This window comes from Artibeus jamaicensis, unplaced genomic scaffold, assembly GCF_021234435.1.
Source record: "Artibeus jamaicensis isolate MK-2021 breed Jamaican fruit bat unplaced genomic scaffold, CSHL_Jam_final scaffold_3307, whole genome shotgun sequence".
Taxonomy (NCBI): domain Eukaryota; kingdom Metazoa; phylum Chordata; class Mammalia; order Chiroptera; family Phyllostomidae; genus Artibeus; species Artibeus jamaicensis.
Genome location: NW_026522040.1, coordinates 5,163,243 through 5,191,093, shown reverse-complemented (window position 1 = coordinate 5,191,093; position 27,851 = coordinate 5,163,243). Strand labels below are relative to the sequence as shown.

General features: G+C 39.1%; 1 protein-coding gene across 5 annotated transcripts in view; it reads left to right on the top strand.

Moving 5' to 3' along the window:
- The window catches only part of MKLN1 (muskelin 1), a 332,925-nt gene that overhangs the window by 152,648 nt on the left and 152,426 nt on the right, over positions 1–27,851 (top strand). The window contains exon 1 of one of the 5 annotated variants that reach the window (XM_037165832.2): positions 16,387–16,522. The exons of the other annotated variants lie outside the window; for them this stretch is intronic. Coding sequence (XP_037021727.2) covers positions 16,425–16,522 — 98 coding nt within the window. The 5' untranslated portion in view covers positions 16,387–16,424. Of the gene's footprint in view, positions 1–16,386; positions 16,523–27,851 lie in introns of those variants that run through there. 5 annotated transcript variants of the gene reach the window in all.

Genomic DNA, 27,851 nt, shown 5'->3' with positions numbered 1-27,851 from the left:
CTTGAATCTAGAATGACTTTGTGACCTTCTTTGGGCAACAGAATGCAGGGGAAGTGCCAGAGTTCCAATTCTAACGCTAGGCTTCCACAGATCTTGCTCACTCTCTTTCAGATCCCTGTCTTGTCCCTGAGAACAGGCCAGGGCTAGCCTGCTAAGAGTGATAGGTGAATGGAGCTGGGCCAAGTCATCCCAGCTGAGGTCATCCCAGACCAGCCAGCCCCTAGTCAATCTGCCAAATGACTGCAGATCCATGAATGAGTCCAGCTAAAATCAGCTGAGCCCAGTGCAGACCAAGAGAATGACTTAGCCAAAGGCTGTTAATATTATGCCACTGAGTTTTGAGATGGGTTGTTATGTGGTCATAACTAACTGTTATAATGACCTATATAATATTCTTGCCAAATATGTTTAAATGGAAACTAATCTGAAGGAAACAATCAGAAAAACCTAGAATGTGGGACATACTACATTACAACTGGCCGGAACCCTACAAGTCAATGTCATGAAAAACAACAACAACAAAAAAATAAAGAGACCATTTCAGATAGACAAGGTTTTTCAATCTCAGCAATAATTGACATTTGGGACAAGGTCATTCTTTGTTGAGGGTTGTCCTGTGTATTGTAGGATATTTAGCAGACATCTTTGGTTTCTATCCACTAGGTGCTAGTAGCAACCCCAGCTGTGCTAATCAAAAGTATCTCTAGGCATTGCTAAATACCCATCTTGGGGCACCGGACTAGAGAGACAGAATCAAATATAATGTATGGGCTTTGTTAAGATCTTGGTTCAGATTTTTTAAAAAAAAGATGGTTATAAAAGACATTTGGAACAATTAGAAAAATTTGAATGTGTAATTAAATACATTGAAGTGTTAATTTTCCTAGGTCTGAAAAATGTTATTGCCATTAGGTAGGTGAATGCCTTTAATCTTAGGAGGTGTATATGAATTATTTTGAGTTAAATGTCATAAGATATTTAATCTACCTCCAAATGCTTCAATGGATGCAAACACACATTTATAGAAAGAGATAAAGCAAAGGTGACAAAATATTAACAGTTGGTAAACCTAGGTGAAGGGTATTCATTGTATCATTCTTCCCAACTTTTTAGTTTGAAAATTTTCAAACTAAAAAAGTTGGTGGTAACTTTTTATAAATAGTTAATCTCATCTCCAGTGCCTGACTCCTTATTAATTTAACATAATGCCAAGAACAGGCTTGTTCTAAGAGAACCCAGAGCTCATTCTGTGTTGCCTGGACAATGAGCTAGCTCAAACCAGGTATGGGGCATTGGGGCTGAGGAAAAGGGCTGCTCCCAGCCTGAGGAACTGTACACAAGCTCAGCTTCCCATGGGACCCACGGCTTCCTTTCTCTTGTGTAACATCCCACAAGACCAAAAATCTAGGTGCTGGACAGTTTGTGTGTGTTTCCCAGGCAACTCTGGCAAACAACTGGCACCAAAATCCAGGCTTCCTGGTGCCAAGTCAGTCTGATTTTTCCATTTGCTGATAAGGCTACTCTCACATTTGTTCCATACAAGGAGACCAAAAGAGGGGCGAAGTTCCCTTTCCTGGAACACTAACCACTCTGTGAGGCCAGCAGGTCAGCCAGGAACAATAAGAGGATGGGGTCTCCATGCCCTCCCTTCTCTCAATGACCTTGACACTGTAAGTTTCCTCTTTCCACAGTAAAGCCTAATTTTTTAACCTGTATCATATGATGTAGAATTCAAATGAAGCCCTGGTGCATTAAGGTGGCAACTCTAAGGAGACTCTTCTTGCAAGAGAGCTAATATTTAAAACATAGACAAAACTCAGAAACTAAAAGAGAAAATGCTGACAAATGCTTTTTGTGTAAAACATTTAAAATGTTTATAAGGTAAAAATGAACATGGCAAAAAACAAGAAAATATTGTAAACAAAGCAAAAGATAAACAGCACAGAAGAAAGATTATTTGCAACCCAAGAGAAAAAGTACATATTTCTTTGTTACACAAAGAGATCTTGGCCTTGGCAGGGTAGGTCAGTTGGTTAGAGCATCATCCGAATATGCCAAGGTTGTGAGTTTGATCCCCAGTCAGGGCACATACAAGAATAAACCAATGAATGCATAAATAAGTAGAACAACAAATCGATGTTTCTCTCTTAAAAAATCAATAAAAATTTTAAAAATTTAAGAAATCTTAGTCTTATGAGGAAAAAATGAAAAGGAAAAAATGGGCAAAGAATATGAACAAATATTTCATAAAGAAAAGAGTGGCAAAAACTACTTGAAAACCACTTAACTTCATTAGTGGTTAGAACAGTACAAATCACAATAATGTGATACCATTTTCACCTGTCAAAATGGTAAAAAGTTGAAAGTTTATAAAACTCAGTGTTGGCAGGCGCATAAATACTTATATTTTGCCATGTATAATGCACACATTTTTGCCCAAATTTTTTAGGGAAAAGTAAGAATGCACATTACACATGGGTATGATGTTTACATGCCATGGATATAATATTGGGTATAAAATCCCATGATAATGCACACAAAATGTGGATGCATGTTATACATGGCAAAATATAGTAAACATATTGTTGATGGAAAGGTGGATTGGAGCCATTTAGGAGTTACAATTTTGAAACATCGAACCTTAAATGCACACATATTTTGACCTGGCAATTTCACTGAAAGGAATTTATTCTATAGATAGAGTCATACAAGTTCCCAATGACCTATGTGTAAGAATATCTATGGGAACCTTATTTGTAATAACAATAAATGAATATGATTGAAATGTTCATCAGTGAGGCAACAGTTAGATAAATTATGGCTAAACAATGATTAAAAGATCTTGTAAGATCTGTGTGTGCTGAAATGGAAATATTTCTGATATATTATTAAATGAATAAAGCAGGGTATTGGTGTTTAGGAAAAACTTACTCTTCCAAGTTTCTCCTTTACTCTTACGTTACCACCATACTTACAACAATTCTGACATCAAGCAATTTTCTGTGACCCATCTGGTTGTCCTACAGTTTAATTAAATTTTGACACTATCTACCTGGAGACAGTGTTAGATCCTACATATTAAGGGCTCAGTCCCACAAGACCTCCCCACTTCAGGTGCCAGTGGTTACCACAAATTCTGACTTGGCTACTAATTGAAGGTTTGTGTCACCTCCTCCCTCCTGGATTCAATTATTTGCTGAAACAGCTCACAGAACTCATGAAAACACTTTGATATATTTACCAGCAGCTTCTTATGTAATAAATGATCATTTAAAGGATACAGATGAACAACCAGAGGAAAAGCTAGATTGGGCGAGGTGTAGGAGAGTCCTCGGTACAGGAGCTTCTCTGTTACTGTGAAGCTGGGCTGCATCGCCATCCAGTTAAGTGGATGTGTTCACCAACCTGGAAAGCTCTCTGAACTCCACACTATTGGGAATTTTTAGAAAACTTTCATCACATAGCTATTAACTCCATTTCTAGGCCCCTCTGGAGAATGGGGGATGGGGCTGGAAATTCCAAGTTTCTAATCATAACTTGGTCTTTCTGGGGACCAGCCCCTACTCAGGAGCATGTCAGAAGCCCACCTCACTGGAACAAAAGACACTCCTCTCACCCAGGAAGTTCAAAGGGATTTAGAAATTCTGTTTCAGGAGGTGGAGACCAAATATTAGAACAAAAGAAAAATGCTCCTAGTGCTCTTATCACTTAGGAATTTACAGGGGTTTTAGCTCTGTTCCAACTGGGGGAAGAGACCAATACATATATTTTCTATTATCTCAAAATAGGGCACTGTATATTATATGATCTGCCTCGTGTAAAAATGGTGTGTATATTGTATATGCTATGTGGAAAGAATACACAAGAAATAGTTACCTTCAGATAAGAATGGGAAGGAGACTGTTCTTTCCATTTTAAACTTTTTTGATGTTTGAATTTATTTTTATGTTGGTGTCTTACTTTCAATAGTTTCTGCGATTTTAAGCAAAATGATATATAACAAAACCAATTTTACCATAGGCTAATTGATATAAATAAAAGTTCCTAAGGCGTGTCTCATCAATGTTATAATGAAACACCTCTGAACAAAACAACATTATTCAAGGACCTGCTGTATATAGATTGTGCCCTGAAACAATTTTCAAAATATCAGTCAGTGTCCCTTCTGATACTTTTGCAGAAAATATTTTAATTACTGAAATAGGACGAGGCTGTATGCAGGTAAATTGATTCTAGCTGAGGATGCTAATATGCAAATAACAGTGAGCCACTGCAACTAGGTGTATGATTTTTAGAACCTGGGAAGACTGAGTCCCAACTTTCTTAAAGCAGTCTCAAGTCATTCAACCTTCTTAAATTATACTCAGGACAAGCAAGCCTTCAGCAAGACTCCTACTGGAAAGCCCAGCAATGAAAAAGCAATGAGATAGGAAATTTTCTTTCTCCTTCTCCCTCTCTCCTGAGTTTCTTCAAGAACATGGAAATTAAGATATAATAAACATGATTCAGAAGCAATGAAATATAAAGAAAATTTGCAAAGGTGCTTGGATGATTCCTTTTTATAAATGTACCATATTTGTGTCTGGCTGATTCTTTTTAAAACACCCAAGGTACTAATCTGAGAGGACAGCCTCTATCATGGGAACAATTTCTGTTCCCAGTGAAGTGGCACATTCAGTTCCTGGTGCAGGCCCACTTAATATCTATTAGTCATTTCACAGCTGTATCTTGGGAAGAGAAAATCTCAAATGCTTTTGGCTTTCACAAGTAAACTAAAAACAAGGCCTTTCCTCTTTCGCACAGTTCCTGATTGTTTACAAATTTCAAGTCAATAAAACTTGTCTATCTCTGTGGCTAATTCTCCTAAATGTTTCAGTTTTTCTGCCAACCTATCTACCTGGTTTCCACTCTACTTGTACCTTGATGTGTTGCCATAACATAGCAGGTGGATGCTGGGTCACCTGACCCACTTTTATCATTGAATTGATGGTACAATTTTTGTTTGGTGGTTTATGATTGTAACATTGTCCTGGGATATTGCTTAAAAACATAGGTCACCTACCAAGTGAGACATGGGCTCTGATCAAGATTTGTTTGTTATTTTTTAGGTTGCTTAAGGACATTGGATGAATGCATAAATTTGTTCTTGTTAGAGTTGCTGTGAATACTGAAGGTGCATATACAAGATTATTATTATAGGTTGGATTCTGACAGATGGCCCTGATTTAGTTATTTCCTCAAGAAGACACTCTGAACAATTATTTAAAAGCCTCCCCTCTGCAATTACAATAATAATGATGATGACTCTGCAACTGAATATGCAATTCAGGGTGCATATATTCAGCGACTGTTTTTAGCTTGTTTCTCTTTTTACATTGATATCAGCTGCCTGTTGTTGGGATTATTGAAGAACAGAATCATTTTCTATTGAGGGTCACTGAACTACATGAAAAAGTAAGCTACAGCCAATACAGGAAGTTGTAAGGAAAATAATTGTTAATATTTAAAGAGTGCTAACTATGAGCAAGTTTTTTTCTCCTGGGAGAGAGAAATACAGCCCTTTCAGAACTCATCTGCTTTTAAAATTAACAACAAAATATCTTATTTAATATTATAAATATCTGACAGTGGTTTTGTTCTACAGTCAATTAAGGAGCTGAAGTGCAAAAGACGATGAAATGGAGACAGTGTATGTTGTAGGTAAGCAGGGTGAGAATAGAGAGAAAAAAATAGATTCAGATGCTGAAGGCACCAGGTGATGCAGGGTAATAAAAGACAAACAAGCAGTAACAGTAATTGGACAGTAACAGGGTGGGAGAGCAGCAGGTGAAGGAGACAAACAGAGAGAGGAAGGGGAAGAGGAAAATGGGTAAAGAAGGAGGAGAGGAAAAAGACTCAGCAATGGGGGGGGGTTAAAATACATTTATATTTGTTTTAAAAATAAGTGTGGAAGTTCTAAAGTGTGGCGATTTATACCATCACTTGGTACCAGTTTATCTTTGACATGCTGATGAACTACTGCTGTTCACAGCTGTTTAAGTACTTGAGTCATATTAAATGTAGATTTAGTGAATAAGGTGGGAAAGTTGAAATGGAAACCTTGCAAAGTAGATGTGCAAGCTAGCTGCCATGGCAGTATCAGGTTTCTCGAAGCAACTTCTCAGGAGAAACTCCAAAGCAAGCTCAGGTGTCAGTTACCAGCTGACAGACTTCCTGCCTGTCCTTACCAGGCTTCCTGCCTGCCACTATGCTAAGACATAGGTGGGAAAAGTTCTCAACCTTGGCTGCACATTGAAATCTTCTGAGGAATTTGTATCAATGTGTAGGCCCCACCCCCAATACGTAACTGGTTTAGGATGCGATATGGGGATTTTTTAAAGTTTCCCATGTGATTCCAATATGTGGCCAAGAGTGAGAGCCACTGATTAGAGGCTTCCCTCACATGTGCTCACCAGAATCCCATTATGATGCTGCTTTTTTTTTCTGGGCTATAAGAGCAGTGACCCAAACAATAAATTGGTTAAAATTAAGTCAAAGGCCAGAGGTTCTCAACCTTTGTGCTACATATTTGGTAACTGGCATTGTTGAAAATCGGTTGTAGAGGTTGGGGGAGTAGGTCATTTTGAGCTCACTTGGAAATATACAGGAGGCAAATCAAAATTATCAACATGATAAGAAAGGTCTATAAAAGTTTGCATTTGAGGAGTAATTTGATCTGATTCCAACATTCTGAGGGCATATGGTGTCTCTTTGAAGATAAACTTCAGTTGACCTCCTCAGGCTCATCTGAGATGTGTGTGGGGGGACCAGGGGAATGGTTTCCTTCTTTTCTTTGTTGTACTGTATAGCTCAGCTCTATCCCTCGTCTCACGTGCCCCTTTATTCTCTGATCTGCTCTCCAAGTTGTATATGGTCTCTTTTCTAGTGTGGAGCCAACCTAGAATTTGTGTTGCCATGCTCTCCTGTTTCTGTCATTCCCCAATTCCCTCTGTGTCAGTAACACTGAAACTTGTTTAACTAGCCCATAACCTGTGCTAATATTCTCAGGAGGTAAAGGTAGAAAAGGAAGCTGTCCCCACTCACCCAGGTCCTTTCAGGCCAGGTAATAGATACATATTTCCATTTACAGAGGCCTTCCAAAGCCAATGCTTCCTAACTCAGGATGGGATTCTAATATGATGACTTTCATGTGAAATGGGAAGAGAGAGTTGCCTGGATAGACCCACAGGGGCCAATACCTATAGAATAAGATTATCTCTAGATGATTCTATTATTTTCTGGGGGTAGCTTTAATTAAAGGAATCTATTTGGCCTGTGGCTTAGGAAGAAAATGGTACTGCTACCACTACAATGGACCACTGTTATTACTTTGTATTTTATATGCTAATCCTTTCAAATTCTTTATGTTAGCCCATTTAATATCTGAGTATGTACTTGATTGTAAGCTCCTTAGTAGCAAGGTGTATTCCCAGCACCTTGCACATACTAGGTGCCCAATTAAGTGATTATTGAATGAATGAATAAAAGTTTAAGTAGTCTAGGCAATAAAGATGAGAGCAACTAAGATGAAGTTGGGGTGGGTGGCGAGGGGAGGGAATGAGAGGAGCAGTTCTGTCTCCTCCTTCACAAAAGATCAGGTGGGTGATAGGACAAAAGTACTGACATATCCTGATTTAAGAATCCCCTTAACCTCAAACATTTCTCTACCCAGAAGGCCAGGATCATTTTCTCTGAGCCAATTTCACACTCTTCCCAGAAGACCTTTTAGTTCCAAATACATTAGGAATCAGTGTTAATTGCTTTTTGGAATATTATTTTGTCAGTTTCATTTAGATGTGGTAATTTGCAAAGCAACTCCCAGCAGTTGACGGTTCATCCATAGCTGTGTGGTGTTCAGACATTTCCTGGGATTCCTGCCCACCTCCCAGGCAGCTGGCAGCGCTCACCAAACCAGGATATGTGCTCACCTGGGATCAGCTTGGAACCGGAGTAGTGCTTTGTTGTGTCTGGGAATTTTAAATTCTGGAAGGGTCAATGCCCAACCTTACTTAATCTGGAAAATAAAAGTGCAGTAATTCATAATTTAAGAATTAGCAGGTACTTAAAGATCACCTGGTCCACACTAGGTGGTTGAGGAAATAGCAGCTCTGACAGATTTGATGACAAGGTCAGCTGACTGGTAGCTGGGAGGCTGGGTCTAGAATTTGTATTCTTGGTGTGGCACCAAACAGTGAGCTGGGGTCCTCTGGATTTATGCCTGTGCAGATGGAAGTGTTTAAGTTACTGTTTCTTTTTGAAGCTCTCCTCCCTGGCCAAAGACTTCTGGTCCTCCTTCGAACATGCTTCAAGGTCACAGCTCAGACCGAAGTGCTTATTAAAAACTAGGCACTTAGAAGAGGAATCCTTGCCAGTTCCTGTGCCCTGGCTCCAACCAAGCTCAACAAACCAAAGGAGGGATAAAGTGGTCGCTGAAACCAGGAATTTCTAGGTTTGGATGTCAACAGGCAAAAGGATGAATTGTCAGATTTCTCCAGCAGGCTGAGGCTGCTGCTGCTGCCACCTCCTGGGAGAAGGCAGACCCAAGCTTCGTCTCCATGAACACCTATGCCTTGGGCCAAGGCCCCAGGGACTGACTTTCCTTTGTCCTAAAAAAGACTGGCATTTGCATTTTATCTGCTCCTTTCGGCAGTGTCGTGCTCAAAGAAATGATTTCAAACAATAACAAAATTGAAATGAGTTAATACAGAAACCACGAGAGAATAGAAGATTGCGGCAGAACAGTTAGCATTAGGAATCCAAGTTCTCTCTCTTGGCCTTCTGAATCCTGAATCCCAAGGTGGTGTTAGGACTGCATACATTTGAGAATTGTCTAATGAAGAGGGCACATAGGAGTTTCGTGAATTTCAACCTCCGAGACTCTGATTTGCTTGCAGGGCTCTTGTGAGGATTAACTGAGATGATGCGTGTAAATTCCTGGCATGCAAGAAATGTCCAATGGGAATTATACTGGGACAAGTTCCCTTTTCTAATCCCGTGGTGATTTTCTTCATTTACTGACTGAAAAATACGTGGACAGCCCCCTTGCCTTTAATTCTTTTTAGTTTCCTGATCTATATATGATCCCTAAGCAAATTCCTTTTATTTTTAAAACATATAATCATAAATTAGTGCTTATGGGCTGAATGCTTGTGTTCCCCCACATTTCATATGTCGAAGCCCCAAATCCCCAGTGTGGTGTTATTTGGAATCGGGGCCTTGGGAAGAAATTAGATGTAGATGAGGTCATGAGGGTGAAGCGTAGTGATGACAGTAGAGGCCTTACACTGGGGGGCATGCTAGACAAAGTCTATTGCTGTGAAGGAGATTCTGGTGAGGGCTTAGGAAGAGAAGAGGAGAGCTGGGGAGAAAGATTCTATCTTAGAGAATACGTAAATAATCATGTATAGAATGTTGATAGAGATATGGACAGTAAAGACCATTCTTGTCTCACACAGAAGTGTGGAACACAGTGTTGGAAACTGGAGGAAAGGGGACTCTTGTTATAAAGTGGCAAAAAACTTGGCTGAACTGCATTTTTGTTCTAGTGTTTTGTGGAAGGCAGAACTTATAAGTGATGGAACTGGACATCTAGCTGAGGAGATTTCTAAGCAAAGTGTTGAAGAAGTGGCTTGGTTCTTCCTGACTGCTCCTAGTAAAATGCAAAAAAAAAAAAAAAGAAAGAGAGAGATAAATGAATTGGAACTGTTAAGAAAAAGGAACTGGAACTTAAAGAAATGGAAATTTCCCAGCGTGTCCATATTACAGTGAAATGAGAAAGCAATGTTTGGAGAAGAATAGCAAGGCTGTGGCTAACTGACCATTTGATAAGGAGATTAGTGTGGACGTGAATCCACAGACCTAGTCACCTACCCCAGCAGGCCAGACAGCTCCCATTCAAAGCCTTGGCTGCCCGGAACTGTACAAGTGTGACCACTACCATGTAGAGCCCTGGGAATATGTCTCTGGCCTGGCAGAGTTATGGGGACAAGGGTGGGGTGGAGGTTTTCAGAAAGTGGGGGAAGAAGGGGTCCAGAAGGCAAAGCAGCAAGAGAAAAGGGATAATTCTCCAGCCTTGAGATCTCAGGAAATTTGCCTTGCTAAATTTTCGACATGCTTAAGACTAAAAGCTGTTCACTCCCTCCCTCCCTATCTCTCCCTGTAGGAATGGGAATGTATCTTACTATGTTTGGCCTCACAGGCTCATAGCTGGAAAGGAATTTTGCCTCAGGTTGCATTTCACCCATATCTGATTTAGAAGATAGTTAGATGAGACGTTAGACTTTATAGACTTTAGAGTTGAAGCTGGAATAGTTAATACTTCTGGGGTTGTTGGATGGAATGGATGTATTTTGGATGTGAGATTATGTATTTTGGGGGGCCAGGGGTGGAAGCAAGAGAGTGGTTGTAAACCAGAAAGAAGACTTTCTCCAGATACTGAATATGCTGGTACCTTGATGTTGGACTCCCCAGCCTCCAGAACTGTGAAAAATATTTGTTGTTTAAAACATCCAGTCTATTGTATTTTTGTTATTACAGCCTCACCTGACTAAGACAACAAGTGAGAAGGAATTCAGGAGAGACTAAGATTCAATTCAGGAAATATTTCTTGAGAATCTACCAAATGCTAATAATAGAGGATATAAAGAATAATAATGTAAGTGTAGACCTGAAAATTTCCCATTAATTACATTATGGAATAAGTGACTCAGAATTAGGCGTTTGAGTTCTAGATTCAGATATATAAATAGCCCAGTGGTATAAGTAAACTTAGGCATAACATCTAACATATTTGGGTATGAGTTTCTTCATCTGTTGCATCATAATATTGTAAAGGGAAATTCTTCCGTGTGTAGCACAGCTTGCCTAGGAGATAAAGTACAGAATACTGTGCTATGCTTTAACTCTCCAAACCAGCTGTAGCTGTTAGAGAAACCATGACCTTTGATTGACCCTAATAAGCTAAAGCAAGACCCTTATAGAACTTATCTGGACTTTCTGTTTCCAGACCTATGAAATATGGGGTTTGTTTTAACCAGTCATGCACAGAGCTATAGATTTATTCCAGCCTATTTAGAGTATTTGTCTTAATCTTTAATTACTGTAATGATTACGAAACCCATTACTAACAATTAAAAACACCTTCTTTCCCCTTCAGCCAATTGATCTATTCCTTTGCCTGGAAACAAAATCAGTTGCATTTGTTTTGCTTTTAAACTCTGGTGGTCTTCATTACTTGACAATATCTTGTATTTGCATAGGGCCTTATAGTTTACTAAGTCTCTTGCCACTTGAGAAGAATGGGATGCAATCAAACAGGACATGCTTTTGAACCAGAGATTCTGGTTCTGTCACTGATTAACTGTATTTCTTTGGATAAGTTATTGTTATCAGTTATGGTCCTACCTAAAAACAGAGGGCATTCAGAAACTGGGCAGTTTGAGAGGTTTAATAAGGATACTATATATAAAAATGAGAGAACAGTCCTGGCTGGTGTGAGTTAGTAAATTGAGCACTGGCCTTAGAACTGAAAGGTCACAGGTTGGATTCCCGGTCAGGGCTCATGCCTGAGTTGTAGGCCAGGTCCCCATTTGGGGGCATGTGAAAGGCAACCGATCGATGGATCTCCCACACACTGATGTTTCTCTGCCTCTCTTTCTCCTTCCCTTCCCCTCTCTCTAAAAGTAAATAAATAAAACCTTTTTTTAAAAAAAGTGAGAATATACTGGGAAACCACAGGAAGCAAAAAGTGGGTGGTTACTGGAACCCAGAACCAGGGACAGCTGTGAAGAGTCCACTTGGGTGGAGGACTTGTTTACCTTTGGTTGTAAGGGCCAGTCAGCCCAGACTGAAGTGACTTTGCAGGAAGCAAGTCAGGGGAACGAATGCCCCTGTGTCACTCTCTTCCTGTCCACACCTATGAGGATGGTGGTGGGGAGGGTGGTAAAAGTGAAGACAAGAATTATTTGACCTTTCTGAGTATTATTTTTCTCATTTGCAAAAGAGGTAATAATAATACTTATCTATCTGTGAGAATTAAATGAGAACTTACAGCAGACAAGCACTTTTCCTTCACTTGATCTTCAAAATCACGTTGTGAAACAGAAAAGACAGAGTTTATTAATTCACTTTATAGAGGTGAAAATGAGACTCAGAGAAGTTAAGTGACTTTCCCAAGGTCCTGTTGCTAGAAAAGTAGCAGAACTGGGAACTGAAACTGGGATTCTCAAAGTATATTCTAGGTTTCTTTCCCTCGACTCTTCTTGTACTCCTCCATCTCTGTCTGCAGAAGGCTGACACAGATGGTTTCTTCTATCTAGAGCTGCTATACTGGGAGCAATGGAGACTCAGCCTCTCAGAGAAAAATTCTCTGACCCAGGAATCAGTGACAAAGCCGAAAGAAAAACAAAAAACACTGATTGGGTAGATATGACAAAGGCCACATGCCTATGAGGTAGCTTGATAATAAGATTCTGACCAATATAGGTCCCCACATTGGATGCTTGGCAATTCCATTTGGATATCTATTAGGTATCCCCTACACAGTACGCTGAAGTCAGAATTTTTGATTCCGTCTCCTTCAAAACTGTTCCAACCCTAAATCTTTCCCTCTCCATGAAAGCATCTACATAGTGGCGCAATCCCCAAACCCAGGAGTTATCCTGGAATCTTTTTTTCCTGCCCTCCCTCCCTCATCAGCAAGTCTAGTGGGCTTTACTTCCAAAATATGTCAACCACTTCTATCTTCTCTGCTAGTCCAAACCACCATCATTTCTGGCCTGGTTACTATAATAACCTCCTGTCAATTCTCCTTTACCTCAATCCATCTTGCCTCTCTCCAGCTCATTTTTTAAAAATCCTCACCTGAGGACATTTTTTGTTTCATTGCTTTTAGGGAAGGAGAAATAGAGAGAGAGAAGCAGTGATTGGTTGCCTCCCTGTACATGTCCAGACTAGGCATTGAACCTGCAACCTAGGTATGTGCCCTGACTGGGAATCAAACCTGTAACCTTTTGGTTATGGGACAATGCTCCAACCAACTGAATAACAGGGACCAAGGCTCTTTCTCTCTTTCTTTTCTCCTTTCCTTTTCTTTCCTTTCCTTTCATTCCCTCCCCCCTTCTTCTTTCCTTCTTTCTTTCTTTTTGCAGAATGATCTTTACAAAATGTAAAGTAAATTTTGCTGTTCTTTGTCTTGAATCCTTTCACAGGTCTCCTCTTCACATTTCCATGTCATAACTTCTTACCAAGACTGTTAGGGCCCTATTTGTTCTGATTACACTCTCCCTCTCCATCACTATGCTGCAGCCACACTTTCTTTTCCTTGAACACACCAACCCCTTCCCTGCTGTAGGCACATTGTGCTGGCTTCTTCTCTCTGTCTGGAATGTTTTCTATCCAGCGTATGTGTGGCTCGTGCTTTCTCATGGTATAGGTATTAGCTCAAATATTACCTTCTTAGAGAAGCTTTCCTTTACCATCCAATGTAAATATTACTTCAGGGTAGTCTCTTTTTAGCACCTAAAATACACAAACTGAAATTATCCAGTTAATTTATTTGTTATATTTATTATAGGTTGCCCTACCAGAATGTACGCTTCATGAAAGCTGTGTCCTCATCTGGCTTTTCTGTTTATCCCTGTCTCCTTAGCATTTATGACAGGGTCTGGCACATCATAGCCTCTCAATAAAAATTTTTTTTGCAGGAAAAGATAGTGAATGGTGACAAATCAAATACAGTTACTTTCTGCAGGAAGTATTTACTATGAGAACCATACTGGGATTAAAAATTGAGTAAAGATGATTGCCTGTTGATCCCCCCCAAATGATGGTTTATTATCCAGTTCTCCATGAAGCCATCAATATGCTCCAATATTTGAAGTGTGGGGGAACTAGAGGGACTAAGTGGCTACGGACAGTTTCTGGGACTTCCCCATATTCCTTACAATAAACATCATCCACTAAGATAATGCCCCAAAGGCAGAGGAGATACCTCTAGGAGATATGAACTACTAGCAGACTCCTGCAAATTTTAAAGTTTCTTTAGTTTTCTATTTTATCTTAACATTTAGACAAATTTTAGGTTCAGCCTCACATCAATCTATATTTACGTTACTATGTGAGGACTTTAAATTATTTTACCATTTGCAAAATCTGTGCTCTAGGAAAGCCATGCTATCCTGAGTCTTTACATTCTCTGTGGCAGTCATACCCCAGGGGTATACGTTTGCAGTCTGAGAAGCTCTGGCATTCTTATTGCTTTGTAGCCCAAGTTCTTTTAATACAACCCACTCGTTCTTCAAGAAATATTTATCGAACAACTACCGTGTGCTAGACACTCTAACAGGACTGAGGATATACCTGTGAACAAGAGAGGCATCACTTTTAACTTTCTGAGAGTTAGAGTTTATTGAGAGAGAATGAGAAATAAAGAGGAAATTAAAGTATATTGAAATGTTAGCTAATATAAGGAGGGAAACTCAGGGTTCCAAGGGAAATGTAGAAAATGGCATCTAACCCCAAAATAAGTGATGAGAAATTATTTTCCAGAACGAAATCATCTGAAAAATGAGCAGGAGTAAGCCTGGTGAAGAATGGGAGAGAGTATTCCTGGCTTGGCTTATACTAAGCCCTGGCCAGGGAGAACATCGGTTGTGGGAGCCAATTCCTCGTGTTAGTTTAGCGAGGCTGGAGTAAAGAGTGCGAAGGAGAAAGGAGGAGGAGAGAGGGAGAGAGACAGAGAAGGCTGGAGAGGTGCTCAAGGCTGACTATGAAAGGCGCTGAAAGTCATAGAAAGTCATCTAGGAAGAAGTGAGTTATATGTTTTTGTTTTTAAGATCACTCATACACCATAACTCTATGTCTGAAAAAAAATCAAGGACTCTGACAATAGGGTAAGAGGTGTAATTAGCAAATGTGGAGCCCCAGACTAATTGCACTGAGTCATTAGTCTTCTCCCCTTAAAAGTGTCTCTTTTCCCCAAAGATAACCTCTCATCTTTGGGAGGAACCCCTGGCCTCTCCCACGGTCTCTGGACTCCCAGCTGGAGTCACTGAGGTTATAGCGTTCCCTCAAGGATCACATGCTGCTCCAACATGCTGTGACACTAGAGGCACGTGTGATTTAGAAGGTTGACACACTGTGGCCTTTCTGCACATATTTAGCATCCCTGACCTAATATGCTGGTGGAGGCCACTACTAAGTCTACCCGTATGGAATAACAAGTCAGAAAAAGATTTAAGGAAGTTTGAGGACAGTTAATGATTACGATGGGAAGAGAATACAATTCTTGAGGTGTTTTTACTCCCTTGGTCATTCACTGAGAAACTCTGCATGAGTGTTTTATTTCTGGGGTGGAGATGAAGATACTGTCCAGGCTTTCAGAGATAGAATCTCTTAGACAGTGAGGGACAAGTACTTCGGTGACTGCAATGGCTAAGCCAAGGGATAAACGTGCAAACAGGTACCGGATGGGAGCACTATCAAAGCTGTCAGATATTTAGAGCAAGAGTTCCTTTTTTGATAAGAAGCTGGTATGATGCCCATGTGGCATTCAGAGCACAAGGATCGTTATTCCCTCCGTGGTCTTTGTCTCTCGCTCTTTCTGAACTTTTGGACTACATGTTTGGCAGAATTAACAGTGGGCAGATTGACCAACTGGAAAACGGATGTCGCAGTTACCCCAACTCCTTAAGGAATTTTTCTGTGGTGGCGGCGGTGGTGAATGTCGGGACTGGGGAAGCCAATTCCACAAGATTCATATGAAAGGGCTCACAACAAATGTTTACGACGTAGGACACAGAACGCGGTGAGAAGGCACGCGAGCATTTCCTTTTCCTGTCCCGCTGTGACTCGGGAACACGGGGACAGGACATTTAAAACCACGACAACTCCAGAGGGAAAGGACATTAGCTATTCCGCTCCAGTTCCCTTCAGTGCTGTGTCCTGACAGATTTATAACTCGGAGCGGGCAGTGGTTGCCGAAGTCGCAAAGGAGTCCCTTCTCCAAGTTTGTCTTCTCGTGTTCCTTCCCTTCCTTGCCCATAGTTACCATTTATTTCTTATCATTATATTCTTGGCTTTTCCCTTACCTCAGATTGTAAGACAAGTCCTTTGCGCCACTCGCTCCAAGCCCCACAGGGGAGCCCCTCAGGTGCTCACACTCCAGTCCCCGTTTCAGTAAGTCATTGTAGAGGGTTCGGCGTCGGAAAGTCGAAGAGAATCCCAGCCCCGCGCGCGTCTATACCCTCCAGGCAGCGGTAACCGCGTTGCGAAATCGGGCTTGCAGACGGCTGAGGTGCGCCGCGGCCCCTTTAAGGTCAAGCCACGCCCCTCCCCTCCTTCTGGTGCGGCCGGCGGTCGGTGGCGGCCGCTACGGTGCTGACAAGATGGCGGCTGGCGGGGCTGTTGCTGCGGCGCCCGAGTGCCGGCTTCTACCCTATGCGCTACACAAGTGGAGCTCCTTCTCCTCCACCTACCTTCCTGAGTAAGTGCCGGGCCTTAAGCTGGTGCTGCCCTACTCTTCGGTGTAAACTCGGCTGCGCCAGGCGGGCAGAAGAGGGCGCCAAGCCGAGAGGCCCAGGCGGGGCCTGGTGAGGGGACGCGCGGCCTCCAGAGCCAGTCCGGCCACAGAGTGCGTCGTCGGCCCCGGACTAAGGGAGGGTTTAGAGTGGGGAGAACAAGGTCGCGGAGAAGGGGAGAGTTATGTGGCGGGTTCGGGGCGCTTCCACCAGGAGCCGGTGATGCTGCGTTCGGGGTTTGGGGGTTGAGGAGGGCTTTGGGGCAGGCAGCTCAGGAAGATGGGGCAGCGGACGGAGCTCTGGGGGTCCGGACGACGGACAAACTGGTGGAGATACCTAAAGTCGCCCGAGCTGGCCGGAGACGGGGGACAGATAGTCCAGTCAGTTGCTGCTGAAACAAAGTGTGAAGCTGAGACAAGGAGTTTTGGGGTGGGGGTGGTCATTAAAAGTGATCAGCACCAAAAGAGTGGTAAGAGTCAGGAAGGCTGAAAAATTGAGCAATCCACCCAAATCCTTGCAAGTGGGGAGACACTGTAGGATTCTCAGGGCCCGTTTTTTTCCCCGACTTTGGTAGTTCCGAAACATATAGGGAGTGGGCGAGGAGGGACATTATTGAAGAATTCCATTATAGTGTGGCTCAGTACGTGGTTTTATATAGGCACAGACCAATTTCTCAACCCAGAAACTTAAATATAGACGGAAAAGTCCAGCTGTAATGAACTTGACTTCCAACATTGGCTTGGTCTCCATCTCCAATATAGATGTTAAAAAGCGTTCAATTGCATTACTACCATTGCACGTGTGGTCAATAATACATAATATATTACATGTTTTTCTGTAGCAAATCGGATTTGCTACAGAAATACTTTAAAACAGTATTTAGTTATCTTATTTTTGAGAGGAGGAGCAGATTTAATTCCAATTTTAAATACAGAGAAACTGATTTAGGAAACTGTGCAGACTGAGGAAAAGTGACAGTTGCCCCCTGGACCATCATCTCATTAACACATCATGATTTTATGAACAAAACAAGCTACAAGTAATACATTTTTATATTACTGAAAAATGAAGCAACTGGTTCTGTAAAGCATATTCAGAGTTTTCCACCTGCATTTCTACCTGCATTGGATAGTTCTTCACATTTTTTCAAATTTGTTTCCTCTAGTCAAATCTATCAAGAAACTCAAAATGTAGCTTTTGCTAGAAGTCTCCAACTCAACTGCCAGGCCATTGTCCTCTTCACTAGGTCAAGGGTCGGCAGTCAGGCCTTCAGTGCCTGACAAGATCTGGTTCAGTGAAGGGGGCCAAGTGACCTGTGGTCTCATCTGGCCTGTGTGTCCTATCTATGGCTGCTGTATGGCCGTGACCTGATTGATGCTGATTGAAACTTTTAATTTGAAAATGAGCCAGGCACACATGCTAGCCCTCAGCTGGAGTTGAAATGGGGTCCTAGGTACTTGACTTTGGATTTTCAGGTCTAACAAATTCTTGAACCTAAAGATGATCATCATTTTTCTATACACAGGTTAGGATCACAGACAACTGGGTGGCATTGTTTGATCTAGTAACTGGAGACGTTTTCCAGGTCCTGAGTTAGGCTACTTTCAGGATTTCACTCCTTAAACTTCTAGTGTAGGAGTGAGACTTGGATGTCACAAGTCCCATCTGAGTTACTAGTACATCTCAAGTAGGAAATGATTTAGTGGGATGGCTACTTTACTGACTTAAGTCTCATTATCATGGCCCCAGAGCACTAATTTGGGGGTTAGAAGACAGCTGTTTGAAATTGGAGACATCTGTTAAATTTTCTCAGCTATGTTCATAAACTAGTATCTAACGCATATTTAACTTTCAGACACTTTCATTTACACTACTTATGATAGTCCATTGACTTATGCGGTATAGTTTTTATTTTAAAGCACCAAACTATTATAATGGAAGAGTAATCTGAACTTTTTCCTTTGAAGGAATGTAGTTGAGTATTACAGACCTTGAGTTGAAGAGTTTTTTGTCTGCTGGGTTGGTGTGTGCCATACCTAAATAGTAAAACTATTTTGGTAGTTAACTTTTATTAATTTGTAAGTAAGGATGTTATAGCTTTCTTTGATAGGAAGTGTAAGAAGGGATAGACTTTCCTTACCTTTGTCCTGAAATCCTAATAGCAACAGCTGTATTGCTACTGGTATTGACAGTCATGTTAAGGAAGGTAAGTAGGTCTAACATTAAAGTAAAACCAGTTGTTGAAATTGTATGCAGAGTAGTGAGTCTTTATTCATTCATTTATTTATTTATTTCTAGACAGAGGGAAAGGGAGGGAGAAAGAGAGGGAAAGAAACATCAGTGTGTGGTTTCCTCTCATGTGACCCCTACTGGGGACCTGGCCCACAAGCCAGGCATGTGCCCAGACTGGAAATCGAACCAGAGACCGTTTGGTTTGAAGGCTGGCACTCAATCCACTGAGCTGCACCAGCCAGGGCTGGGTTTTGATTTTATGAGTGACATTTGAAAAATAGAACACATTATGAGATTATTTATTTGGTCTGTAGACAGTGGTTGTTGTGCATATGAATTTGAGGATTCCTTACAATCCCATAGGCTCCCACAACCCAGAGCGTTGGGGACTGTCACATTTTTTCTTTCCCTTCCTTTTTTCCCCCTTTCTCTAAACTGAGGTTAGACACTGGCCTTATTTGGGAACCTTACTGGCCTCTGAAAATAATGTTATTATCAGTCTGGTAATTTTAGAATTTTAGAAAAATCAAGATAGCCACGATAGAGAAAAATATCATGAGGTGGATGGGAAGACTAGAGATCGAATCTGTAGAGCTGGGTCCTGTGTGTTGTCTAAAAAGTCTGTATGTTTTTTTCTGTAAAATGAAAGATACGTTTTTAATTTTTACCGCTAACTTTATCGATTTGGATATTTTGAGTATCTCGGCTGTCTTCCGTGTGATATAATGTTGATTGCTCTCAGTTAATGATTTGATTGCTGTCAACTTCAATTGGCCTGCTAGACCGTGTAGCATCATCTAGTGAGAAATCTCTATAACGAAACTTCACAAACCACTTTTGACACATTCGATCAGTCACAGCACCTTCTCCATACACTGCACAAATCTTTTTTGTGTGTTCAGTTGTGTTTTTACCTTTCTTGAAATAATAAAGAAAACGTAATATGCTGAAAATGTCATGTATTTTCTTCCATCTTCAATATTATAATGGCTACACAAAAATTCACCAGTTTTGATAAATTTTTTTAAAAAATGAATGCTGATATGGCAGATGTCACAATACCATCTAACAAAATTGTTTCAAATGAAGTTAAAGACAACTAAGTCCTACTAGGGCCATCTTATAGAAAAAAAACAAATGAGCTTTCTGGCCAACAGAGGACTTAGATCTTTGTGACTTATTAACTTATGATTCTTTTCTGGGCAGTACTTTTATCTTGAGCAAATGCTGTGAGGTTTTACATTATGTAATTTTTTTTATTTTTTTTTTGCTGATAGGCAAATGGTTCTATTATTTACATTGACTTTTTGGTAAATGTACTAGATTTTTAATAAATGATTTTTGGGTCTGATACAAGGACTTTGTGATATTTTACATATAGATGAGCTACATTTCAGCTGCTTGTGGTAATCTGAATTTGCTGTTTTTCAGTCACTCAAAAATCATTTTAATTTTAGAGATGTAGTTCTTAGCACCTAAGATCACAGTGATTTTCTTTGTCTTTGTAGCATGACTCTTTTATCAATTCTGAAAACATTCTGAGATTCTTCAGATATTGTTTCTGCCCCATTTTTTCTCCTTCCCTCTGTGACTCCAAATAAATCTATATTATACATTTTGTCATGTCCCATTTGTCCCTTAGGCTTTTCTGTCTTTTTTTTTTCTCTTTCCTAACCCATTCTGGATAGGTTTTAGTTGCCTGTGTTCCAGCTCACTAATTCTTTAGTCAGCTTTGCCCAGTCTCATTTTAATCCCATCTATTTTTCCTTGGTTTCAACTATACTGTTTTTTAGTGCTAGAATTTTTAGTTGATTTCCCCTCGCCCCATCCCCTCTCTCTTTAACAACAGATTCTAATTCTCTGGTAAAAGTCTTCATATTGTCATACATTTTCTTGAACAGTCAAGTTACTTGAAACTTGCAGGGGTGTTCAGCCTTTTGGTGTCTCTGGGCCACACTGGAAGAGGAAGAGTTGTCTTGAGCCACACATCAAATACACAAACACTAATGAAAACTGATGGGCAAAATAAAGTTTTAGGGAAATTTACGATTTTGTGTTGGGCCGTTTTCATAGTCATCCTGGGCCCACATGTGGCTGTGGGCCACAGGTCAGACACCCCTACTAGAAAAGTTTGTGTCTGAAAACTCCAATCAATACCTGTATCACCCGTAGGTCTGTTTCTCTTGTCTTTTTTCTTTTGGTTAAGTATCTTGTTTGTTCTAGTACATCATCATCATCATCATCTTCTGGTAGGCAGAGAGAATAGAGGTAGATCACTTTAATAGGCAAGAACTAAGCTGACTTGAGGTTGGTATTTAGGTTTTGTAAACCTCTAGTTTACCCAGTTTTGGTAACCCTGCAGGGAACCCAGCTGAGAACTGGATTTTTAATGGGCCTCTCTTTGCTTTTCATTTGCTTTCTTCTGGCTTTTTTAGCCTCTTGCACTATGCAGTTTAAGAATCCACAAATGCCTCAGAGGTCTCAGGAGAGAATCTCAGTAGAATATTCATTAGCTTTCCAGGGGTGCCCTTTCGGGGTCATGTTCTCTACTGATAGGTTGACATCAGGACAGGGGGTAACATTAGTCATTGCAGCTGGTCCTGCTGTCAGCCATGGTGTCCCTTGTCTGGTTTTGCTGCTTTTCTGGACCTGGAGCTGAAACACAGCTGAGCCTAGATGTATTAATATTTGATATGGGACCTCCTTTTCCTGGGAATTTAATGCTTAAGGGCTGTATTCTGTGGTCACCTTTTTACTTCCCCTTTAACCCACATGATTAGCAACATGCCTAGCAACATGCCTGAGGAGGAAAGGTCAGGTGAGCATCTGAACCGCATGACCAGCTATATGAAAGGTCAGGGGGTGTAAGCCACTTAGCCGGTGATATGCTATGGGAGGGAAGGTTGCCCTGGGGGTGAGGTCCCACCCCTGTTTTGCCCTTTGCTTGGTACCTGGGGCTTTCTGCCCCAGTGACTTTCTATTCTATACCTGGCCTATGGTTCCTTGTTCTGCTCATGTCTGTTTAATGGTCTACCACAGTTCCATGACTTTACCTTTTAACATATCTTTATCTTTTAGGATATCATTTTGTGTGTGTGTATGTATGTATACACACACATACATATACATAGGTTCACACATATTATGCTGAGTAGTTTGTGTTGGGGGTGTTAGTTGAAAATTGGTATGTTTTTTTCTTAAAATTTAATATAGTTTGTTTACATGTGAAATTCTGAATGGAAGATATTTATGAAACTTAAGCTGCTTATACATTTCTTCCTTAAAGAAACTGAGGCATAGTTTTTGAAAGAGCTGAAAATAACTTCCAGTTTGATAGAATAAGACTATTTTTTTCCAGAACTTAAGAGAATTTCAGCTGATTAGACAATTCATAGCTCTAGGTCTGAAAGTTTAAGTCTTTGACATCTATCAGTCTTCATTTTCTACAACCTAAAATGCTACTGTGGGTAACAGATTAGAGAAGAAGTTTGGTTTTAATCTATATTTTTACTTATATTGTGGTATTCAAGTTGCAGTTGTGGCTATTCACATATTTGGCCATTTTCATCATAAACAAATTATTGGGTGCCTACTAACTCCTGGATCATAGGCCGACCTATTTGAATGTGTAAGAAAGAATCTCTGGTGATGAATTGTTGATACATTTAATAATTCAGTAGAGAAGGTAGCAAAAGTTAAGTTCAGGTGAGTAATAAAAGCAGTAAAATGTTACAGAAATTATAAGTGAGATTAAGAGGGTGGAGCTTGTTGGTTAGGACTTGAGGAGAGACTTCTTTGAAGAGTTAAATGAGCTGTATACCTTCCTTTATATTCAAGATCAAATTTATTTTACCATTCTTCAGATTTTTTTCGTACCAGAATTTATCCACACCCTTGTACATATTCAGCAAGTCCTATTTAGAAAATTACATTAACATTTGGAGCTTGTTTGGTTAGTATAGCATATTGGAACCAGGGTGATAATTGGAGGTAGACATTTCCCAGATAGTTATATACAGGGCACTTGATACAGCTTGTGTCATTTGTCAGGTAGTTCTTCCTCAGACTTTACATATGTGGACTGGTATTCCTGCCCATATTTCTCCAAATTCACCACTTATTAATGCTTTAAGTAAGTCATTTTAGTTTTGTTCAGATTTATTTCATAGTTTTACAGTGTTACAAAAGGTACTACTATTTACTGAAGGTAGTTGGTGTTAATTTTCCAAAGTCACTTGCCATCTTCACCTCTGCACAATTAATACTTAATCTGCTCATATTTGTCAGTGAATTCCTCTATTTATTTATACTTTATTATTACACATGCTAGAAGAAATAAGCATTCACTTATCACAAATGCATTTAGGAGACTTGCCACTCTGTGCAAAATGTTTAAGTAAAATGAAAGCAAAACTTTTTGAATTTTATTTCATTCCTTTAATGAAATTAAGTAAGATATTTTGGAAAAAATGGTATGGTACTCTAACCTGTTTTGTTTTGGTTTGTTTTTCAGAGCAGTTAGAGCAGTGCTTATTTTTATATTATCTAAAATATATTACATGGATTGCAAATTAATTTTTTAGCAAATATTGATAGAGATATGTTGTTTTGAGATTTACTGGACATAATGGAATAGTTCTTTTGGGGATATTGTTGAATTATGATGGGCTATTAGGCTGCTATTAAAATGGTAAGTTCTAGACTATTTTTAAGTGCTGTAGAGAAAATGCTTCGGATACAATGGCATATTAAGAAGAGACCACAGGACAAAAAAATCCTAATTAAATGGTTTAATCCTAGTCATTTTTTAAATGTCTCTTTCTGCTCTGGCTGGTGTAGTTCAGTGGATTGAGTGCGGACCTGTGAACTAAGGGATTGCGGTTTGATTCCCAGTCAGGGCACATATTTGGGTTGTGGGTTCCATCCCAGTTGGGGCATGTGAGAGAGGCAACCAATCTATGTTTCTCCCTCATATCAGTGCTTTTCTCCCTTTCTCCCTCTTTCTGAAATCAGTAAGTCCTCAGGTGAGGATTAAAAAAAAATGCTGACTCTCAGACCCACCCCAGATTTACTGAGTCATAATGTGGATTTAACAAGAACCTCAGGTGATTTATCTGCACATTGAAGGTTTCTGGCCATTTTAACACTATTTCATGCCTGCAAGAGTCCTTCATGGTCATCATCTGTTCTGTAGACTGTAAAAACTTCTGGCACAAAGGGACAAATCTGAAAGTTGGTATTGAAGTTGAGAAAGGGAATGTCTAAAAAAAGAAAAGTTCTTTTTCACAATAGATGGTTCTCAGTTCTTTCTTTCAAACAAAAGGAGGGTGTAATCAACTTCTCTGTTAATAGATCATAAAAAATAATTTTTTATAATAGCTGATGTTATTTTTTGCAAATAATTCAGAAGGTAGCCAAAAAATTAAGTAACAGTACTAACAGAAATTCCTTCCATTCCCATGTATTTATTTATGATAGTAAGGTTTTCAGTGTATACATTTATAAAAATGAGATAGGTATAGACTTCAGGCTGAGCCCATTATGATAGCAGTAATATTCACCTATACATATGAAATAATTATTTTATAAAAAGTTTTGTCCATATCTCTTTGAAAAATCATTCTGATACCATTTTACTCTATAATTATTATCTGTCAAAGTTTGTTATATATATTATATTGTTTTGGTCAACAGTGTACTTACAATATTGATAATAGTATCTGGAAGAAAATTTTTTAATTGCTTAGAATCTTATGATTAAAAACAAAAAAAGTCTAAATTCTCTTCTTGTTTCCCCAGAAAAGTCATATAGAGTGAAAAAGAGAAGACCCTTCATCATAAAAGAATATTAAATTAGTTAAAATTCTGTGGAATAAGTTTAAGGAAAAGCAAGAATAATATAAATTTTTGAACATATAAGAAGGGTCTATACATTTATTTTATTTTATTTTTATTTATTTGTTGTTCAAGGGCCTATACATTTTTAAAAATAGATGATGGTATATTTATTCTATTGATACTTTTGAAAGAACATATACAGCAGCTTTATTAGAAATGACAGTATTTAGAATACACAGGAATACAACTTTTACATTTATAAGCTATGAATATTTTTGCTTGTCAACTTAAAAATGGGGAGAGTATGCAAAGATTTGCAAAGTTATTTCAGGGAGTATTTGAGCAAAAAAGCTTGAATACCATTAAGTGACAACAGTAGATCTCAATCTTGTTCCCACATTCAGATAATTTGGGGAGCTTTTAAAAACCCTGATGCCCTTAGGCCATAAAATAATCTATTTTGGGGGCCTAGGCATCAAATGCTAGATTTATAATGAAGTTTCACAAACAAAAATTTTTCTATAGTTACTGACATATTACATCTAATTTTTCTATAGTTACATACATACACATAGAAAAAGGTAAGGAAAATATTAGTGAATAGTTTAGACATGGTGGCTAGCCTTGATTCAGAAGATCCAGTTTCTCATTTTCATGACATATGGCTTAATGAACAGATGATGCTTTTTGACCAGGATTTAGGACTTGGTTAAGTGGCATACAGGCTGGATTTCAGCTTCTACTCAGAGGATTCTTCCTGTGCAAAGTTCAACCTGTGCAACAATATATAGCAGCCCTGCACTTTTTACCTAATAGTGGGCCTAGAAAGATGTTGGAAAAAATAGAGTAGGGAGAAATAAAAAAAATAGAAGACAATTTCTCTGAGCTGAAGAAAGATTGAAGACATTAATTTGAAAAGGCATGCTAAATATGAATGGACTGAAAATATACCCCTGAGTAGTAAACATTCTGATGTAGGAGCTTGGTGCCAAAAAAGTTTCTCACATGAACACTTTGAAGAAGCTGTATATGCTGCAGGAGAAGGATGCTGCAGAAGCATCTGTAGTGCAGGAGTGCTCTGAGCAAGCACACCTGAACAAGAGAGCAAAACACCCCTTATTTCCTGAGGTGACTCTCCTGCCCCCTCTGCTGACAAAGCTTAGCTTGTGCCAGCTGGGAAAAGAAAAACACTTAAAAAACCCTAATTCATTTTCAAAGAGTAGGCAAAATGGATTAATTTAGAGGGAGAGTGAACAAATCCCTAGTTGGCACACCTATATGTTAGCTTCTGATGTAATCTTTTAAGTGTTTTCTTAGCGTTTCACTTATATTTAAGCTGGTTAAGACTGCTTAGTGTCTGAAGTTTTCTTCTCTTGGATCACCTGATGATACCCAATATTGTTTCAGTCGAATTAATATTGCCACTAAGCTTTAAAATTTTCCTTTTCCATTCATTCTTATAAAATAATAGAACTGCAATAAAATATTTTAAAGATTCTAAAAATGGACACTGAACTATAAAGATGGAAGTGCCTTGGAAACATAATGTTGGCTGGCATGTGGGGCATGTTGGCATGTAGGATCTTGACTGACCCAGTAGCTTAAACTATTGGTTTATCAACTGATGAACATTCTGAATTTGGTGAGGCCGAAAAGGAAAGGCTGAGAGCAGTAAGTATATAATGTACATAAGTGGGAGTTGTCTGAAACTTAATTAAGAAAAATTGATTATCTGTAATAAACTTGTTTTCAAAGTTCTATCAAATTGCTTATTCCATATAATAATTTAAAAAGTCAGTAAAGCATTTCAAATTTATATTCTTGCTACAATGACCTATAATGTGACTTGCCATATGATATATATCTTATTAATCTTTGAGGAGAGCATTAAAACCAAACAGTCTTGGGCCTTATCCAACTATTATGTTATGGTTGTGAATTGTGAATTTTACATGAACAGACATATGTAGAACTTAACTTTTAAAAGACCAGCATACAGTTACAGCCAAATAAATCAGTGACATATTTTTAAAAGTATTGATATAGAGATGTCAGAAGAAACTTTACTCCAAAGTAGCAGAAAAACAAGGTAAACAAAGTTTTTTTGTTTTTTTTAAATTTAATTTAATTTTTTTGGTGGTAGGTGATATCCATTGTGGTAATATTTGGTCTGTAGTACTTCTGAATTTTTAAAATAGTTTTAAGAGTAGTTAAATGCATATAGATACTTTGGAGTATCTTTGAGGAACACTGAAAAATGCTGTGCCATAGGACTTAAGGCTTTGGTCAGATATCTGTTAAGATAAGGGAAGAATTCTCACAAAATGAACAGATTTGGTTTAATTAGTAATTGTTTGCCCTTTTTTTATAGGTACAATTTAAATTATTGCATTAAGCTGTGGAGGATAGGTTTGATACAAAGGAAAATATCAAAAAATCAAAACAGTAGTGTAAAGAGAACAATGAACAAGGACAAGGAGACTTGGGCTCTGACTCAGTTCTGCCACCAATTAATTGGTAATTTTGGGTCAGTCATTAAGTTTCTGTAGCCTTTGATTTATTTTCATACAAAATGAGAGGACTAGATGCTTAATTAAGGCCTTTTTGGTACAGGATAATAGCAAGATGTTGATATTACAGAATAGTTTTTTAAATAAATGTATCCCCCACCTCCCATTACATGTATATTAACTCAAATTGAGGTAATTTGACCAACAAAGATATTTTGAGAACTTGGCTTGGTAAGAAGGTGACCATGATTATTTCCATATAATTAATTACATATAAATGAAGTCTTTGAGGGTGCTTGGAAAGAGTATGATATCTTAAATCTCTCTAATTCCCCTCTGCATATATTGTTATTTTGACTGAAGTTTGAAGAATGTACATGTTAAGCAACCTTTTCCAGATCATGTCCAACTTTAATGGTCTTCGCTTTAGGTAGAAAAGTGTAATTTTTACTTTTGAAATATATTCTGAAGGGTTGGTTGTTTATTTTCAGAGAAGATAATGATTCAAGCCCTCTGAGATATTCAGTAACTGAGGACTATTTTTATATGACTTGTCTCAGCAGATTTTTCTGATTTTTGGAGACCCCAAATGACATCAGCCAGCTTTTTAATTTTTGGCTAGTGAGAGCTTCCTGTCTTACCATTCTGTATGGCAATGTTTGTTTATTTTGTTGCCATTTTCTTTTTCCCAGTGGTTGCTGTATTTTATTTGTGT